Source organism: Polyodon spathula, chromosome 22 (assembly GCF_017654505.1).
Source record: "Polyodon spathula isolate WHYD16114869_AA chromosome 22, ASM1765450v1, whole genome shotgun sequence".
Classification (NCBI taxonomy): Eukaryota; Metazoa; Chordata; class Actinopteri; order Acipenseriformes; family Polyodontidae; genus Polyodon; species Polyodon spathula.
Window position 1 is genome coordinate 2,268,887 of NC_054555.1, and position 13,999 is coordinate 2,282,885.

General features: G+C 42.4%; 1 protein-coding gene across 2 annotated transcripts in view; it reads left to right on the forward strand.

Moving 5' to 3' along the window:
• unc5a (unc-5 netrin receptor A) overlaps positions 1 to 13,999 on the forward strand; it is a 103,246-nt gene that overhangs the window by 76,503 nt on the left and 12,744 nt on the right. Inside the window, exons 6-11 of one of the 2 annotated variants that reach the window (XM_041223638.1) lie at positions 2,043 to 2,210; positions 6,155 to 6,319; positions 10,495 to 10,683; positions 11,137 to 11,436; positions 12,526 to 12,613; positions 13,616 to 13,784. In XM_041223638.1, coding sequence (XP_041079572.1) covers positions 2,043 to 2,210; positions 6,155 to 6,319; positions 10,495 to 10,683; positions 11,137 to 11,436; positions 12,526 to 12,613; positions 13,616 to 13,784 — 1,079 coding nt within the window. The remainder of the gene's footprint in view (positions 1 to 2,042; positions 2,211 to 6,154; positions 6,320 to 10,494; positions 10,684 to 11,136; positions 11,437 to 12,525; positions 12,614 to 13,615; positions 13,785 to 13,999) is intronic. The other variant, XM_041223637.1, reaches the window with a different exon arrangement.

The following is a 13,999-nucleotide window of genomic DNA, read 5'->3' on the forward strand; positions in this document are numbered from 1 at the left end:
GTTCACCTACAATCCAGTATTTCCAGTATTTAATTTGTAGAATTAGGCTCTGCATTATCATATTGAAATTTCTAGCACCTTGTAGACAACACTGCCGTAGCATTAAAGGGTATGAATACTTTTGAATGAGCATTTCTGGAGTTTTGAAAAAAATTAAATTATGTAGACATCTATTTCTTGTAACTTTTTTTATGTAGACATCTATTTCTTGTAACTTTTTTCCTCATCCACACAAAATTATATATATATATATATATATATATATATATATATATATATATATATATATATATATGGGGGAAATGCAAAAGATTGGGAACTAATATAATAGGAATGCTGTCAATGGGGGTGTAAATGATTGTGGATGTACTGTAAAGTCTGATATCGTTCAGATAATTACAAATCTTCCTTGGATTTCCTTATCTTCTAAAGAGACTTGCTGCTCATTGATGCTGTTTCAATTACTGTGGTAGTCAGTAGGTCCCTCTTTAGTTTCAGAAAGACTGATTAAAGCTGTTCTGACCTTTTTTGAAAAGGGGAAGCTTTGTTAGTATAAAAATGTTAATCCTACTGCAAGAGGCTACTCTGTTCTGTGGTCCTTCTGCAACTGTAGAAGATGTATAGGCAGCGAGACAAACCTTAACGCTCGAAAGATCAAACTCAATGCAGTCCTTAAACAAACACGTTTTTTCAGACAATGATTGTTACCAGGTACTAAATGTTGTTTGTCAATGCTCGTTTTGGCCACAAAGACATGTATATTAAAATAGTATTAACCTCATTTGTCTTAGCCCCCGGCTCAGTTTTGAGCAAAATCTATTTTTTTCAGGCTCCAGTAATACAAATTCCACAATGAGCTTTTCAGTTGCATTTCTAACGCGAATGTTTCAATAGTTACGTTAAGACAATGCTGTGCAGTAGTTACACCATTGGAACAAGTTTCATTAAATCGCTGAAAGACTGTTTTTTAGAAGGTCAGTTATATTTAAAGAAAGTGACATAGAGAAAAGTGTTGTGAAAGTTGTTACACCAATCTAAATGCTCTCAGAGATCACTCTTCTGTTGGTGGTCTGTCTGACTGGGTTCACAGGGAAAAATGGGGGAAATCATATTTAAACACTAATGTAAATTATTAAGCAATTTAATTGTACGTGCATAAAGGACACATAAGTTAAAAAAAGGTTGTAGACTTTCTGTGATGATGCTGCCTCACCCATTCCACCCCTCTTCATATTCCACTCAGAACCTTTTTACATTGTATACGCTTATCTGAATCCAAATTGCTGAACCTTTATCTTGTTGTCAGACAAGACATTAAAATATGCAAAAACGCCAGCATCCAGTGTGATGGTTCAGGATGATGTGTTGTTAATACATAATTAATATACAGCTATTAAAGAGGTGTTGATGTGATAATTTGCAGAGTGCGTTTGAGTTGTACTTGTGGTGTCAGTATTGCTATAGTGCACTGAGAGTCTGGGACACTGTAACTACCCTCTGTGGCCTCCAAGTCATGTTGATAAAAAGGTGTTGGGTCTCAGACATGACCTACCCTCGAGCTTGTTTCTTGTGGAATTAGTGTGCAGTGGAAGGCTTTATCCCACATTCGATCTTCTGTGAGGAAAGGAAGGGCTAGTCATTCCCTGTGCTGCCTAGGAACTGTCGACAGGATCCTTTTACACCTGGAATGCTTTTGCAGACCTGGGGTAAATGGGATCATTCATTCTACTGAGCGGATTATGGCGAATAATCTGCTTGGGATGGTGCATTTTATAACCCACTTTTTCTTCTGATGGGCTACCCTCAGTAGAGTGTAACTGGAGACTGGCAGCGAGTTCATGATGATACCCACTGGGGTTTCTTGTGCTGCTGAAGGCTGATAGTAGCTCTTGTAGGTTGGGCACTGTTGTTGTTGTTGTTGTTGTGGTTGTGGAGTGAGCTTGACAGCTGAGTAATCTCGTCGTCGAGAAACTGCAGTGCTGCCTGTTCCAGTGTGCATGTCGGGTAAACGTGGCTGCTCTGTTCGTTTCCCTCCCGGTCAGTCAATGGCGGCTGGTCCACGTGGACGGGGTGGTCAGCCTGCAGCGCCACCTGTGGCCGGGGTTGGCAGAAGAGGAGCCGGAGCTGCACCAACCCCACCCCATTGAACGGAGGGGCCTTCTGCGAGGGGCAGAACGTCCAGAAAAGTGCCTGCACCTCCACCTGCCCAGGTAACACTTAGCACACGAGATGGTTAGATGGAACTACAGGGGTTAAAAAGTACCGTATTCCTTCCAATTTAAGATGCCCTCGAATTTAAGACACAGTCCAAATTTCCCACCCTCAATTTGAAGAAAAAATAAAACCTCAAATAAATATGCATGTAAATATACAGCCTCAATACGCATGAGGAGACAGTTTGCGGCCGTCTGCTATCACACTGAGCATTACAGTTATGTGCTGCTTCTCATTTCCAGTTGGGATTACTCACACCTGTTTTTGTGGTACTGGTTTTCATGTTGAAAAATACGGAGGTCTGATCAGCATTTCAGATCTGTCCAAACTGGTACTGTTTGTAAGAAACGCTGAAATTGTAAAAGCTTCTCTTTTGAATTCCCCAGGAAGCTAATGGTGCTTCTTTGAAAATGGCTGCCTGTATGTCATGGATGGTTCGAGATCAGGCAGTAACGTTTTGGTTTGTCTTTTCTCGGCAGACAGTCACGTTGCTGTTTGTGTACTCTGGTAGTCACGTGTTTTGTTGGTGGTTTTTAATGCTTGCATCACTATATTGTTCTCGAATTTAAGACGCTGGCTATTTTTGAGAAGAAAAAAGGGTTTAAAAAGTGTGTCTTAAATTTGAAGGAATACGGCAATGGGAGTGTGTGTGTATACATCATTCTCATTTTTCAATTCCAACGAGGCCCTTGGCAGGAGGATGGAGATATATTTATACTGTACTGGGGTTCCCTTGGAGGAGTCATGCTTATTTCCATTGAGACGCTGTCCCCTACAGGGGATTGTACAGAACTAAAAACCCTACCATAGCCAGAGAGTGTGGTGGTGAGATCCTGTATCTAGGTAGATTATAGTCTGCTGGTCTCAGGGGTATTGATTCCCAAGAATGTGTAATGTTAGTTGGATTCATTTATTTTTCATTTTCCAAATAACGTTTTCATGATTTATATATCTCCAGAAACCCCTGATAGAATTACTGCCTTTATTATTATTTTTATTATTATATTATTATTATTATGATTCAGGTGCAATGATTCAGACCTGAATTATCCATATATTTAAATCTATGTCACTTTGACCCCAAATGTGTATAGACTCTGCTCTGTCACGGCCTTGTTTTAACTTCTACCTGTGCCGCAGCTCGGATCGTAAGCTCTGTTAACCCCTGTGAGTCTGGGATGTGACGAGGTATTTTAGTCTCAGCTCCCAGTCTAAGAGACTCAGTCCTCCTCCTTCTCCTCCTGTTGCTCAGCAGAGAAACTGCTACCCCAGGCAAACTGATCCTTCCCCATCTGTCACAGGGGCTGTCAAAGGCAGTGTCTAAAAACTACATCTGACACTTCTGATTTATCAAAACACTGTTCTTGCACCACACTGGCATAAATCCTCATTTACACACCAGGGTGAGGGAGCCGACCAGGGATCTTATTTTAAAAAAGGTTCATGTTTGTTGGTTGTTAGTACAGTAGGGTTTTTGAATTGTTCTTTGTAATAGTAGTTGGTTTGTTTTTTCACAAGAATGTTTAATTATAATCCTTAGAATTGTAAATCATCTCAACCAGACTTATTTCAAGTGTAAATGTCATTTATTATATAGTGAATGTCCTGTAAAAAAAAAAAAAAAAAAAAAAAAAAAAAAAAAAAAAAAAACGAAAAAAGAAAAGGTCTATTAAAAATAACTTTATAGGTTAATAAGAGCGCAAACACTCTGCTGTGGAAGTTACCGTCACATAACTGACCCTGTGTCTCATCTGCTTCAGCTTGGGACACCCACAGTCCCATGTTCCATGATCTACCAGGTAATGCCTGCTGGATGTTATAAAGACACCAGTCTGTACACATGTAGCAGCAAGCCTGCTCTTGTAATGCACTTTGCTATCAACTGCTTTGAACTGGTGGCGTGGTGTCATGAGTTGGAGGCTGCAGAATTCATTTTATTCACATGTTTAGTGGAGAATTTTGGACATATGGAACTCCTTATAGGAATACAGACTCTGTGTGATAAATTGAATAATTATTTCTACCGAGTGGAATATGAAGAATAACATGTGTTTGATGGCAGCCTGTCGCAGTTGAGTACAGATGGAAATTCCTCCAGACTTTGAAATGGATGGTTTTATTAGCCCCCTGTTACAGATATCGTGGAATAGGAGTACAGAACACAATGAAATAGAGGAAAGGATAGTGGGTGTGTGAACATAGCCAGTGATATGAGAAATCTACAAGCACCAGCATTTTCACAGTAAAGAAAGGGGTGGTGAAATAATAAGATGAAGCCATGCCCGTATGAAGCAGCTCACAGCAGCATCCATCACAGGGATAAGGCAGGCGTTAGTTTTGAGACTTGCGCTGCGTGGTAATGTGTGTGTGTGTGTGTTTGTACTGTGAGCCGTAATTACATGTGAACTCTATGAAAGATGCTTAGATTGTCTTATTAAATCGGCAATATGTGTTATAAAATAAATCGTATTAAGTGAAGGGAATGAGTTTAACCAGCCCAAGACCATGGCATCATAGTCTCTCTCTCTCTCTCTCTCTCTCTCTCTCTCTCTCTCTCTCTCTCTCTCTCTCTCTCTCTCATTTGCATATATATTAGGAATTAATCCACTAAGGTCGACTGTAAGAAAAAACTTTGGTTCCTGGTGATTTGGGAGAAGGGAGTTGATCGAGGCAAGATTGCATTGGATCAGTATTGGAATTTAGCCAGAACCCTGGGGTTAACTCTCTTGTTGTTATTTAAAGAACCTGGTTGTAACATTGTCTGATCTCCACTCACTAGAAAATCACTGTCGCTGTGCAAGCAAGAAAAAGAGGAGCTTTGTGAAGTGACAGGGGATCAGGTTCAGAATCAGAGATGGTTAGTGATGTCATGGAGGGTAAAGGGACTCAAGAGAGCCCATCTGTTTGCAGAGCTCCACGATGCTGAATTAATGTATCTATTGTGAAGCGTCCGCTCAAGAAACTTTTTTTCTGTCTTTGTCTACAGCAAAATGGCTTGTGTACTGCCCCTTTCAAATGACAGAGCATGTATAAATATCATCGAAACAAATGAACTCATAATAAATAGTGAACCCCCGCCAGCAATGCCTTCACAGTCTGGCTCATGTTTTTCTGGAAATTGCAAACAGGCTCATCCCAATTTGTCACAGGACTGGGACTGGAAAAGACACTAGAGAATCCTCTTGGCAATTCTGATTTATGAGAACACCGTCCCTTTTAACAAACCTGTATTCATCATCATTTATGCCCCTACCCCCCCCAAAAAGAACTTCAGAGTTAAAGTACCAGCATTTTTTTTTTTGGTGAACGATCAAGGCAGTCTAAATGCATCGCAGTGAAACCGCAGTGTAGCTGAGCTGCACATTACCGGCTCTATAAGACAGCTAAAATCACACTGCTATAGCTTTTTAAAAATACTTTGTTTTGTATTAGATCTGCTGTGAGCAGAAAAAAAATTGTACAAACCTATTAAAAAAAAAACAAAAAAAACAAACATTGATATAATTACCCTAAACTGTCATGCTGCTGTCATTGAAATGAATATGATAACAAACAGTTATCCTTTGTTAATAATCATCTGTACCTTTATTATCAGGTTCTGGTAGAAGAACACCTTCTAATCTCAAAACAATAGGGTTCCAACAACTCCATGGTAGCACTCCATGGGACGAAAGAAACTGTGTATCTTTTAACATGTGCAGTAGAAAACGTGTGTGAGTACAGTATCTTAACTACCCCAGTAGGGAGACAGGGCCTCTTTGGAAAGAAGCATATGCACCTTCAAAGTGCAGAAAAATACATCTCTGCTTTCCGCCTTCATTACTCTTTGGCTGGAAGGGACAGGGCAAGGGCTGGCAGGGGCTGTGTCGCTGCTCAGCACAGTCAGTGTCTGCTCAGCACAGTTGCATTGGTTCACTGTTGTCTTGTTTTTCACACCCAGTAGATGGAGGCTGGAGCGCCTGGAGTGTGTGGTCGGCGTGCGGAATGGACTGTAACACGTGGCGCAGCAGGGAGTGCACTCAGCCAGTGCCGGGGAACGGGGGCAGAGAATGCCAGGGACTTGATCTCCAGTCCAGGAACTGCACCAGCGAGCTGTGCCCCCAGAGTGAGTATCGCTACCACCACCACCCACCCCCTCTGGCCCGTGCAGCTTTAATTGAGATTCTCCTGAAGCAGAGAGACTGTAATAGGTGCGACAGCAGCCACTAGCCTATTGATGCATTAATTGTATTTATTTATTTAGAACGGAGACCAAGGTACCTCCTGCCAATCCCAATATCCCCTACCAGGGGTGAAAAGCTTGCCATTTGATTTCAGATTTTCTTTCCCAAGCCAGATCTTTAGACGCAGGTTTGCAGTTACACAGTGACAGCGCATCTGTTTAAGGTGCGGATGATTTATGGGTCATAAAAATGTTACTATGTTCACTTAAAGTAAGACAAATTAGCGAAGAGTGCTTGGATTACAAATTGACTGCTCTTGGAAGTGCAGTTGACTGCATTACAATGGAGGCCTTGTGATGTAACGATTACCGGTATCAATGCATGTAAAGTCTATATGTTTGTCAATTAAGTTAATCTAAGAGCATTCATTTACTGTTTTAAATTGCTGTTTTGGTAATACTGCTTGTGGAACAAGTCACCCATTTGTTCAGGTATGTTACAGCATTCTGCTTCAGTATTATTCCAGGAAAGGTTTAGTGTTGGACTGAAATTCATTTAACTGTAATATAATGTGTGTGACACAAAAGAGTGGGATCGAAATTAACTTTAAGAAACTGTAAACTGTAAGATTATCAATTCATCAATCTAATTGCGCCAGCTGGCTGCAAACATCAGGCCATGTGAAAATTGAACCAGCTCAAATTAGAACAACATCAAATTAATTGTAATCCTGATTTGTATAATTAGGTAAAAGAGAATCTTAAAGAATCAGAGCTGCTTCAGCTAAATGTATTGGGCATTAGAAGCATATGGTGCATAGTTGGGTTCATTTTGCATTTGTTTACAAAGCTTCCTGTAAAGAAGTATGACACAGGGAAGTGTGAGGTTCTTTATTCACTAAACAGACTGAGAATGGACAAGGGATTCCCAAATACAAGTTCCATAACTTCCAGGGTGAAGCTGCAGTCCAAATCCGGCTGATAACACAAGGGGATCGGGAATGAGGGAGAGGGAGAAGGCACCCATCCCAATGGTTGCATCTAGTTCAGCAGATATATTTATAGAAATAAGAAAACAAACGTGGTCTATTCAAACTACTAAATGGCTCAACTTCTTTCTCAATGTCTAAGAACCTTAGTCAGTGCAGCATTCAAAAGACCTCTGCGTTCGAATATATTGACTTCCTAGCGAATAACAGGAGGTCCCCTAAATAAAGTAGTTCAGATAGTTCAATGAAGAGGAGGCTGACCTCCGGACCGCTCTCCGACCTGATCAAAACTAGCCAGCTTCCTCTTCTGGTAAACAATTTGCAATTCTCCCATCGTTGACTTCATCCACTTCACACTCATCGCTCATCTATACACTATAACGAAGTCCAAATCAAGCTCACTGCACCTATTCTGACTAGCAGGGAGCTAGCATTGGTCCTTTTGTTACAAACAACACAAAAAAAAACATACAGTACGGTAGTCCCTTATAAAGGTATGTAAGTAAGTTTTCCCCATACTTACACTGTGCATTCACCATGCTTTACAGTACCATGGGCAATGGGATACCATGTTTTTACTGTAATACTTTACCGTGCTTGGCTGTGCTTTACCATGCTTGAACTATGAGTTAACACATTTGCTGTGCTTTTGTAATAAACCATAGCATGCAAAACAAGTACCATATCACCTGAACTAAAAGGACTGTTCTGGTTACCAAGGTTACCACTGGGCTGCACGACTTCTATGATCTATTGAAAAAAACAAGTGTGAAAAAGAAATGTTTGTTCTTAAAATCCAATATGGAGAACAAAGTGTTCACAAAAAAGGAAAGAGTTACCCCTTACAAATTGGATTAACCCAATTGTGCCATCACACACAAGGAATAGGCCAGACAGCATGCAAATAAATATCACACACACACACACACACAAACACATTTCAAGTTGACCAGCCCTTTCAATTGCAAAACCTAATTACCTGTGTCAATTAAAGTGGGATGGACATCCTTTTAATTATTCAAGTGTCGTATCGAAATCAATAACCCCACTGGGGCAGCCTCGACTGGGCTATAGTTATTAAAAGGATCATTAGTGTGTGGCACCTGCAGAGGCTGATAAACTGGGTGAGCGATCGGTTGATCCATTGGCAGAGATTGGTATAGAGGGATTTGAGTGGAGGGGGTGGAGGGTAAACAGAAGGTCCCGCTCTGCTGGGAGATGTTTTGATAGGTGGAATCAATTTGGGATTTGGGATACAATGACTCTCAAAGGTCACTCGGGTCTTCTCAGCTCAAGGTTAACACTCTGGCTGCCGGTAATGTAATGTAGTTAGGCTAGGTGTCCACTATTGGCTTGATATGTCAACTGGGAAAGGGCCCCTCCTGCCCCTGTATCATTTTTTAAATTGGAACTGCAAACCCCCCTGTGATCTGCAGGGGATACAAGTATTCTTTTGAAGTTAGTAACGTGCCCACCGAGGTCTGTCGTGTCTGAAATAAAACGACGCCTGCACAGTACATGCACAGAAAGAAGCAGTTCCCGCAGAGCTGTGTTAGCCACTTAATAAACTAAATGAACTACTGCACAATTGCACCTATGTGAAGTACAGCTAAGCTGCGGCAAGCATGTTCCCTTTGGGAGTGGATTATATTGAAGTAACTCTAGTGGGGTGATGCTGAATCGCTCGGGTTGATTTGCACAGAAGTTGCACGTCGGGAGGAAGCGGAGGCAGAGGGCGGCAGCGTTGCTGACCGCTCTATATTTGATACTGACCCTTGAGCAGTCACCGCTGCCCTTGCAGTTTGAACAAGGAACTGAACCCGACCAGTACATTGAAACGGACACAGAAGAAGAATGGGGCTCTGTAAGCAGCATTGTGCAAAGAGACATCCAGCACGACACCTATCTTCTGAAGCCAGGCCTGACTGAACCAACCCCCCCCCCTCCGACAAGCACACAAATTCAATTGACAAACGACAGGATTCATTAGAGGCCTGATGTGTGTTCTGTGGCTAATTCATCAGCCCATTGTTCAACCTCCCTGTCGGGGTGTCGTGCCTGGAGTTAATGAAATCTCTAATTACATCTGGATAGACAGATGCTGTGGGTCCCTGGTCTTTATGATTTACCTGCCCCCCACTCCCCACAGAAAGATAGGTACAAAAGCACAGAGGTAGAAAGATAGGTACAAAAGCAGAGACACACACTTAGAAAGATAGGTACAAAAGCACAGACACATACATAGAAAGACAGGTACAGAAGCACAGACACACACATAGAAAGATAGGTACAAAAGCACAGACACACACATAGAAAGATAGGTACAAAAGCACAGACACACACATAGAAAGATAAGTACAAAAGCAGAGACACACACTTAGAAAGATAGGTACAAAAGCAGAGACACACACATGGAAAGATAGGTACAAAAGCACAGACACACACATGGAAAGATAGGTACAAAAGCAGAGACACACACATAGAAAGATAGGTACAAAAGCAGAGACACACACATAGAAAGATAGGTACAAAAGCACAGACACACACATAGAAAGATAGGTACAAAAGCACAGACACACACATAGAAAGATAGGTACAAAAGCAGAGACACATGGCCACAAAACTCATCAAATAGATTCACTCTACCTGGGTGTCTTCAGGAATTGGGAAAGTCTTAAAAAGAGGGTTCAGTTTCATAGTTGGGTCGCCAATGTAAGAGAGAATTTCCCGTGTCGCTGGTGGCCAGGTCTACCCCTACATTAAGACTCCAGGCTTGCTTGTGTGTTGATTGACACATTTCATAACTGAGCATTTGAGACATTGTGCAGCCATATCAGAGTGTAGCACAAAAGGACCCTGACAAGGTTAATAATCAAAAAGGTCCCCAGAAGGGAGCAGGGCTGCCCATTGCGCCTGTAATAATTTGTACCTCCAAAATACTTCACATTTACTTTTTAAACATTAATAAAATAATTGCAGCATCAAAATACATGTTAAATAAAGAAAAATGAAAGGGAGTTACACTTTACTCCTTACACCAAGTTAGTTCCAAAGACTGTTCTGCAGCAGTAGAGTTGGGGTTTCACAGTGTCTATGTGTGTGTGTGTGTGTGCCCTTCCCAACCCCCAGGTGCCTCTGGCCAAGAGGACGTGGCCTTGTACGTGGGGATCATCTCTGTGGTGCTGTGCCTCACCCTGCTGCTCATCGTGGTCATCCTGGTGTACCGCCGCAAGAAGGCGGGCCTGGATGCTGACGTGGCAGACTCCTCCATCCTCACCACCGGCTTCCAGCCCGTGGGAGTCAAGCCCGCCAAACCAGGTGCGTGCCCGGGCACCGACACCCCTCCCTGCACTGCAAAACACAGCACCCTCAGCAAAACAAGCAAACCCTGCCATAGTAAACGTCTCCTTTTGTGTGTGTATACAACATGTGTTTTTGTATGTTTGTCTGTGGTTGTGTGTGTGTGTGTGTGTGTGTGTCCATACTCCATGTGTCTGTATTTGTGTGTGGTCTAACATACTTTAATAGAAATTGAAAATATCTGCAAAATGAGAGCTAAAATATGACAGTAGTCTATAAGAACATTCTGTGCCACTGTGTACCATTTTAACCCTTCCCTAGCCAGCTGCTCAGAGATCCCTTTTGAAGGTAGGGAGAGGGGGAGTTGTGGGGATCCTTTTGCAAGGGTGGGGGTTGGGGTGCATATCTAGCCGTTTACCTGCAAAGCATTTGGAGATTTTCACGGAGACCTATCTGTTTTTGTTCTAATAGAGAACTCCCATTTGCTTACCATCCAGCCCGACCTCACTACCACCACCACCAGCTACCAGGGCAGCCTGCAGACTCGGCACAATGCCACCGGCAAGCTCCTGGTGTCCAATGGGCCTCTGCTAGACCCGCTGCCGGACGGGCGGCACACCCTGCACAACGGCAAACTGACACCCGACCCCGCCAACTTCATGACCAGGCTCTCCACGCAGAGCTACTTCAAAACCATGCCCAGGGACATGGCCAACACCTCATACGGCACCTTCAACTTCCTGGGAGGGAGGCTGACCATTCCCAGCACAGGTGAGAGCCTTGGGAAACCCCCTCAGCGAGGGTGTGCTTCAGAGATTCTCCGCGTTCAGAAAACGTTTTTTGTGTTTCCTTTTTTGAAGAGTTGAACAAAGTTAAAGGTAATCTGGTCGTGTTTCTTTATAGGTCAGCCTTTTAAATGAGCTAATTGTAAGTGCCTTATTACAAAATAGTGTGCGACAGTCAAAAGGTATATCCCCTTCTGTTGCGATGTTTTAATTACATTTTTTTTTTGAAAATTTTAAAACAGTTTGTGTGAAATCTGTGGAGTTTGAGAAGTTTTTTTTGAAGACAAAACATTATGATTTATAAAATAAATATATAGATATGAAACTTGACATGGTACCTTTAAACATGCAATGATATATACACAGTAGCCATTTTGTGGTGACATTAGACCTTTATTCATAAGGAGATGAAGCAACTTGAGGACAGACTTTCTTTAAGCTTTTGGAAATGATAGTTGAGTTGCCTTGTATTAATATCTTCAGAGAGATGATTGCTGCAGTAAGCTGCTCGGGTGTGTGTGGCAGGGATGTGCTGCGTGTCGCTGTCTCTCTTGGGAGCCTCCTCCTGCAGTCCTGTGATCTATAAGGATTTGATGTCAGGGTTGAAGCTGATAAAAACAGATTATCTCTAAGAGGAGAGGAGGCTGAGATTGCATCTCTGAAGTGGCTGGAATGTTCTTTATCTGCCTCAAATCGGACAAAAGTTCATCAGTCAGGAAGAATTCTTCGTTTTTTTTTTCCTTCCTTTAGAGGCTGATTAATTCCAGCGGCACTGTGTTTTGTAATCTCAAAGCTTTTCCTTGTCTTGGTAACATTTAATGTCCATCATCGTTGGGCAGTAAAATCACCTTTAAGCCAGGTTTTCAGTCTTGCACATCAACTTGTTTGCAGTTTTATGCAATAACCTCTGGCACTTTGCCTGTAACTCCAATCAGTCCCATGAAAGAAGGAAGGGATGGTACAGGTATGGGTACAGCACATGCTTCCTCAGAATAAAATGGCTTTCTCAGCACCTCTGATTGAATTATTCTGCTGACCCGTACTCACTGCTGCTGTTTGTTGTCTTCCTTTGCAGGAATCAGCCTCCTCGTTCCTCCAGAGGCTATTCCCAGAGGGAAGATCTACGAGGTCTACCTCACCATCCAGAAGAAGGAAGACATCAGGTATGTTTCTTTTCTGTGCTCCCCTTTCTCACGCTGCGTGTGGATCTACCTTCCTGATAGAGCTGTGTGAACCAATTACTCGAATGTTCGGATCCGTCTCGCCAGAGAAACCCAGTGCTGACAGTCAGGTGAGTGTCCTGTCAAAGTGAAACAAGTGAAGAAACAGCTGCTCAGATTTGTGGTGCACTGCTGCTATTCTTAAACTCCGTGGAGAACAGCAACCCACACAAACCTGATCGGCTGTTTCTTGGGTTGTTTCACTCGGAATGGTAAAGTAGCCAGATCGACCCCAATGACCCTCACCTGTGGAGAGCTCAATACGAGTAATGGAATAATCTGTTTATGTAGCTCTGCCTACTAATGGGACCGAGTAGTACACCAAAGCAGGCTCCTCCACAGAACAGCATAATTGTCTGCAAACCCCCATTGTGGAGAATATTCTGAGAACCAACAAGTGTGTACAGTACAGGCAGAACAATAAATTGCAGCAGATTTATAGAAAGCCTTTCAATCACTCTCATCTCCCAGCCTTTCAACCACTCTCATCTGAACCAGACGGTTCATTTGATGGAGAAGAGTGAAGAAGATGCTTAAGCTTTTGAGTTAGAATTTTGAGATGTGTAAGCTTTTGAGTTAGAATAATATGCAGTGACTTTTTGAGAAGCTCCATAGTCCATCAAAAATTAAAAGGATGTAACCCCTTAGTTGTAGTCCAGATTTCAAATACTGTACAGGTCTTGCCTGTATGTAACATAGTACAGTACTTCACATGTAACAGATCACCGATTACCTTGCAGCACCTGGTATAACGAGAGATATAGACCTCGAGGCCAGTTTAAAATAAGATACAAAGCTTGCAAAAATGAGTCTGGCTCCATTCAATCATCTGCACCTGTTGGTTATCGTGTGATAGTCCAGGAATGGAGGAATGTGGTTGTGGATTATGGAAGTCTGTTGCTTTCCTGGTCATTGGCATGTGCTCTTTGTCGTTTCCCACTTGAGGTTATCTCTAGCTGGCTGCCAGACCCTCCTGTCCCCCATCGTGAGCTGTGGGCCTCCTGGGGTAGTGCTGACTAAGCCTGTTATACTCAGTATGGACCATTGCGCAGAGGCCAGCCCTGACAGCTGGGCCATGAAGCTGAAGAAGCAGTCTTACGAGGGCACCTGGGAGGTAAGCAGCTGGATTGTAATACATTAATACATAAACTGTATAGCGAGCCAGGTTGATTGTTGTTTGGTTGTTAGATAGACAGACAGACACTGACAGATAGACAGACAAATACTACTTTGTCATCTATTTATCTATCTATGTTTAACGTTAATTCTAGAGTGATCCTGTTAATTCCAGTTTTAGATCATAAAATTTTAGCAGCATCATTTTAGCAT